This window comes from Hydra vulgaris, chromosome 15 (genome assembly GCF_038396675.1).
Source record: "Hydra vulgaris chromosome 15, alternate assembly HydraT2T_AEP".
Lineage (NCBI taxonomy): Eukaryota > Metazoa > Cnidaria > Hydrozoa > Anthoathecata > Hydridae > Hydra > Hydra vulgaris.
This window is the reverse complement of record NC_088934.1, coordinates 42520969-42527658: the sequence shown is the minus strand read 5'-3', so window position 1 is coordinate 42527658 and position 6690 is coordinate 42520969. Positions and strand designations below refer to the sequence as shown.

Here is a 6690-nt window from a genome sequence, read left to right as displayed (position 1 = left end):
AAATACTCATAAAACATATTCAGTCAAACTTGGTATTTAAATGACTTAGTTCTACCTGTTAAAAATTATATTTACTAGTTTTACTTTTTCTTGTATTAAAAATTACATTTTAAATTGTAAATTATCAAGGAGTTATGATTATGAGATATGATTATTGTAAAAGGAGAACAAATGTTATAGTGTCAAAACTAAGATATTTTTTTAAAAACCTTTTTATAACAAAATATAAACTAAGAAAAAGTACTTTTTTGTTTTAGGTATTATGATTCTCCAGGTATTTTATAAATCTCAAGTTTTTTTGTTCATTAAATTTCAAGGTTTTTTTAAAAAAAGGTTGGAATGTCTTTATAATGGTATAAAAAAATTTTAGAGTCAACTTTTATTAAAATTAGTCTTTAATCTGAAAAAAGAATGGTTATTATGTGCACCTATCCATTAAATTGCTCTGACATCAAACAAAAACAATTGCATCGGCAGTCATGTTAAATAAGGTGATAACATTGCAAAGAATAAGCGAAAATCATTAAAGAATTTTTGATAATTAATATACAGAAAATATAAGATATAAATAAAATATAAGAAAATCATTATGAAGATGTGCCAAAAAAAATGATGTAATTTTTATTCCAGTGAAGAAATATGTACTAATATATACGTCATGCATTATTACGGCATAGTTTTTTTTTTGGAATTAAAAATTGATTTGCAATAGGCTGTTGTTCAGTTAGGTTATGCAAGAAAGTGGTAAGGTTAGCTGTATGAGAGATAGAAAGATTGTATCACGTAAAAAAGAGGTTATAAAAGAGTTAACAAAGATTGTATCACATGAAGAATTGCTTATTAAAGCATTAAGAAAGATTGTATCACGTGAAGAATTGCTTATTAAAGCATTAAGAAAGATTGTATCACGTGAAGAAATGAATTCTATACAACTTTTTTTGCATAAATTACCTTCCAAACTATTTATAATAAAGTATAGACAACTTTGATATGGGATTTATGTTGTTTATTTTTTACTATTGCTAAATTTTGACATGCTTATAAATGCTTATAAAGTCTTCAAAAAACTCTTCAAAAACAACAGTGTTAAAACTCCCTCTATCCACTAATTATTATACCAACAAGAATAACTATACAATTATGCATTAGTTTGCAATACATTTTTTTAAACACACTCACTGATCCTCTTATCCATTTTATTACCTTGCCATGTAAAACTAATCAACAAATAAAAGATTAATAAAACATGTCATTGCTCTTTTTTTCTTTTTGTAATTCACCTCCCCATGGCTGAGAAGGCCGCTACAGATGAGGAGGCTACTTGTGGTTATAACCCTCTCTCAACTTTATATCTCTGAAATATGAACCTTTGAAAGAGAAACAAGTTGAGCGTGGTACTACCAGGGATGTGGTGGGAACTCGAAATCTCTCGCTTATGAAGCGAGCGCTTTACCACTACACCACTACCGCATGTTTTAAAAACCACTAACGCATGTTTTCAAAGTATTATTTAAGTTATAGTCTTTGATTTTCTCGTAATCATAAATTAGGAACTTATAACCATGGAAGCTAAAACAAACTTTTTTTTTTTGTATTTAATCACAATTAAGTTGTGTTTTTAGTAAACATAATTTATGTTGTCAAGAAAGTGTATGTATTGTTTCAAAATTAAAACTCATAATTTTTTTTTAGTCAAAACAAGCTATCAACATATTAATTTTATATACAAATAACAAATAGTAAATGCATTTATATCACAAGTTATATATATACTATTGATTGTTCAATTTAAATTTGCTACATCAGATTTTAGCTTTTTTTCATAATTTTTGTATCCATGTTTCTTTTTAGTTTACCCAAGTTTTTTCCTGCATAGTTCCCTAAGCTAATACTACAAAGGAACGAATGTGAAACACTAAAATATGTATTTTCTACAAAAGTTTTAATTGTAGTCAAAAACACTTTTGTATTTAGAGACTAAAAGAGTTTTTTTTTTTTTGAAATCTTCAATTTTTCATCTTTTTTTCTATCACATACATATTGATCATAACATAAATCTTTTATGTTCTAAACCTCAACTCCACAACCCTCAGAATTAGGGTCGGCATTCGGCATGCCGACCTAACTGCTGACCTAAAAGTGTTTGAGGTCGGCAAATAATTGCCGACCTTGCTTCGATGTTTTTTTGTAAGACCTTTGTATAAATTTTTTTTTGCTGATCTGTAAAAGATTGAGGTCGGCAAATTATTGCCGACCTCAATTTTCTTAATTCCGAGGGTTGACTCCATTAAACTTTTATGCAACTCATTTTATGATTATATAATTAACTATTTAATTTTTTTAAATTATTTATTTTAAACTATCTTATCTTGTTAATTTTAGTTGTATAGTTAATAGGTTGTTCTTTTAAAAATTAAAAATAAATCAATTAAATGCATTTTCCCAATTTTTTTAGTTAAAAAAACCCTGAAAAGTTTGATTAAAATTACCATCTCGATTAAACCTTTGTGCAGATATGTATTGTTTATTTATTTGTAGTTCTTTTTTTCAGTAATACAAGTATAAAATCAAAGTGAGCATATAAAATGGAATATGATTGGAAAAAAGGTATGTTTCTAAATTTTAAATGTCTTTTTTATTATCATTAGCAGTAAATACCCATAATTAATGTTTTACTTTTAACAAAGTTGTTAATTTCCAGGAAGCTTTTAAAAGTTTTAAAGATATACATATTTTGTACATGTAATACATATATAATTTACAGAAAAATTATTTTGACATTAAAAAGTAAAATCAAAGAACTAAAGAGCTTCAGTAGTTTTGAAAAATCTAATTAAACTAGGAAGTTCACACCTCTCTCCTTACAAATGTTGCTTATTAAGCTAGAACCAGCATTGAACCTCTTGGTCCTGGGCCAGAACTCTAACAACTGTGCCACGGCTGCACTAATAACTAAAGCCTTTTCATATAATTACTTGTTCTCTTGCTTGGAGCTATTTAAGTGCGGTTTTCAACTTTACAAATTAGAAAAAATTGTTTTGCAATAAAGAATAGTAAAAAAGGAACTTTTTAAATATGGAAATAAGAGACAAAATAATATTTATTAAATTATAAATCGTTTCAATAAAAAGCGATCTAAATATATATTAAAATAAAGTTTAAAAATTAGGTCAAATGATGTATTTATAATATGATACAAAACATTACAGTTTAAATTTTAAAAAAACTCTTACTAAAACTCAGGCTTGGACAGGAGTGGCATGTGATCAAGCGCTACTGCTGACCACGCAAAGAGTTTTTCTTGTTTACAACTTGACCATGACTGTGTAGATATTTTAATGATTTAAACATTTCAAAAATGCACTAAAAAAGAAACGCTAAGCTAAACTTGAACTATGAATAAAATTACAAATAAAACTAATGAAAAAAATAAAAAATAAATCCTTACAAAAAATAAAATCTATAAGCTTCAAAATAAAACTTAAAAAACTCAAACTCAAAGCGAAAATTATTTTTTGTTACGATTTTAATTGCGTTTTAAATAAATTACTTTAAAACTTATCTTTTAAAATATTTTATTAGAGTTAAATTTGTTACGCAAAATGTTTTTACAAATTTCTTCTCATGATTATTTAATAAATGAACAAATTTTATTTAAATTATTGGAAAGAAAAAAATGTAATATTTTAAAATTGTATTAAAATTTTTCCAAAAAATTGTTTAAAAAATAATGAATTCTTTTTAAAATTGTATTTTTTAATTACTTCATGCTCTGATTAGTAAGCCAAGTTTAAAAAAACTTTTTTTTAGTTGTTTTTAAAAAAAGAAACAAAAAAAAATAAATATAGCAACAGGGTGTCAACCAGGAATAAGTTTGATACAGTGTTTTGATGAAATTGGGAATATGTCAGAAAATTTCCCAATCCTACCTCCCCTCCCCTGATATTAAAATGTGTTCTGGAAATGCGTAGGATTCTTTTCATATAATATTTCTTCTTTTCCATTGCAGTGCTGCATACATTGATTGAACAGTGCCAAAAATAAAATAAATTATCATCTGTAACATATATTGAAGATAAATATAAAATCAACACAAAATTAGATGTAGTTTCACAATGACATGGCAAGTTAAGCTCCGATTTTCAAAGATATATTAACAATCACATTTTTTTATATTATAAAATAATCAGTGTATATTAATTAATTATTATTAAGAGTAATATATTTGATTTATTTTTAATCTTAATATATCATTGCCGCTTTCATTTTAAGAGAATTCTTTTAAATATATATTTCTTTTTCAATGATGGGCATTAAATGGTTGATTTTTCATTCATAGTCATAAAATGTTATTATGACTATGGTTCATTCAAACATTTAAATTTTCCTTTAACATTTTAAATTCAAGCAAGCAGTGACTCCAGTTTTCTTGATTTTTAAATTTCTAGTACCAGTTTGTTGTAATGAAAAAACATTCTTGTTATTAAACAAATTTAATTTACATTTTAAATAAAAACAAGCAGTAAAGTAAAGAAGTACCAGTTTTAGTACCATTTTGTTATATTCATAAAACATTTTTGGTATTTAACTTATATTTCAGAGGTTAAAAAGTTAGCAGAGAAAAGATAGTAGATAAGTAAAAAATGATTCAAGTCAAGGCAATCACATAATTCAGTTGATATAAAATACCAAACAAAAAAAGATAAACAATAGGCCATGTGAATAAAAAAAAAGCAATTGTTTTTACTCAGTAATTGGTCAGCTTTATGTGAATAAAAACTTCCAGGGATTATCTAATATTTCCGGAATTACGGATATTTTTCTTAATTTTTAGTTTCACCGGATATCCAAAATGTTTTCTATACATATAAGTTTAGATATGTATTTTTGTAATATATTTTGTTTTTAAGCTTTTTCACTCATAACTCATAAAAAAAATTAAGAAAAGTTTGAAAAAAAATCGGAAACAACTCTGTTCAAAGTAAAATTATGAGGAAAATATATTCCGGATTTTTGCCGAATATGTTACTTAAACAATTTTCTGGATTTTTAAAGTACGACCTTGATGATCAATAAACTATAGCAAACTTTTATTCACCCATAGCTGAACGACTACTAAGTGTTTTTTGGGTAAATTGCTTAGCTTTACATGTATAAAAATTTGAGCGAGTTTGCTAAAATTTTTACAGAGTAGTTTTACAGCTGTAAATCTGGACAACTACTCTGAAAATGCTGAGTAAAAGTAATTGCTTTTTCTTATTCACTCGGCCTAATAACTAAAAGACACATCGTTAAATTCATCATTAATCAAAATTTCAAAAGTATCTGATGTAGGCAGTTTCTCTATATTTTTGTTGACAAATCACATGTGCTAATTAAAGTAGAGTTGGCAGCAAGACTTAATAAATTATTTATCTTTTCAACCAAAAAAGAAAAAACTTTTAAAGAAATAGCATTTTTTTTTTTTTTTTTTTTTTTTTTTTTTTTTTTTTGTTATTTCACCTCCCCAAGGCCCAGAAGGCCACTACAGATGAGGAGGCTACTTAATTGTGGTCATAACCCTCTCTCAACTCTATAACTTTAAAACACGAACCTTGACGAACAAGGCCGCTGCGCGGAGAAACAAGTTGAGCGCGGTACTACCAGGGACGTGGTGGGGATTGAACTCGGAACCTCTCGCTTATGAAACGAGCGCTCTACCACTACACCACTACCGCATTTGCGGGTGTTAAACCAAACAAGTTTGTTATTTTTTTAGATTGTACTCTATTTGTTGCTAACTTTTAATATATAATATTTGCTGTTGTTGTAATGCATTGCAAAAAATTATTTGCAAATTTTGAAAAATAAATTTTACAAGCGAATTGCCGAGAAAATCCTTAAAACCGCTGGGAAAATCCCAATTCTCAAGAAGTTTTTTACAATAAATTTTGTAAAACTCGAAACAAAATTGTCCTTATTGGTATAACTATGCAATTGCATAACTGCAAACATTTTTGCAGTTATGTAATTGCATAGTTATACCAATAAGGGCGATTTTATTTCAAGTTTTACACAGTAAACTAGAGTTTTTTATGTTATTTTTCTATTAGCTTTTAAAAATAATTAATTTTCAATAATTTTTAGAATTATTAATCAACTTTAATTTGGAAAACTTTGTTTGGAGAATGGTATTTTTTTACCTTTAAATTGGGAATTTGAATTTTTTGAGTATTTGGGAATACTGCGTCTGATAGGGTCCCACAGGGCTAGTTTATACCCTGAGCAATTAAATTATTCCATTGCCTTAGGAAGATTTAATTTAACTTATTCATACTTTAAAGTAACTTAAAAATCTTTTGAAAGATTTTTAAAAAGACATGGAAAAATAGTTCCAAACGTTTAAACTTATCATAAAAAATACATTCCTACTTTTAAAAAAAAATTAAATATTATTCAAATATATATACAAAATTATTTGTATTTTAAAATTATTTATATTTTATACAAAATTATTTATATTTCATTATAAATTAATTATACTTAAATATATACAAAAATAATTATTGTTTGATATAAGCGCAATTAATTTTATATTTTATTTAAAGCAATCTTAACCTTTTTTATTGCATTTAAATTGTTAAAACATCGAAAGAGTCGTGGTCAAATTGTAAAGAAAAAAAGTTATAGGCGTGGTCAGTTACAACATGT

General features: G+C 26.0%; 1 protein-coding gene across 2 annotated transcripts in view; it reads left to right on the top strand.

The window, feature by feature from the left end:
* The first annotated feature begins 2457 nt into the window (after nucleotides 1-2457).
* LOC100206939 (uncharacterized) overlaps nucleotides 2458-6690 on the top strand; it is a 29800-nt gene continuing 25567 nt past the window's right edge. For both annotated transcript variants that reach the window (XM_065820806.1, XM_065820805.1), the window contains exon 1: nucleotides 2458-2607. In XM_065820806.1, the coding sequence (XP_065676878.1) occupies nucleotides 2586-2607 (22 nt within the window). In that variant the 5' untranslated portion in view covers nucleotides 2458-2585. The remainder of the gene's footprint in view (nucleotides 2608-6690) is intronic.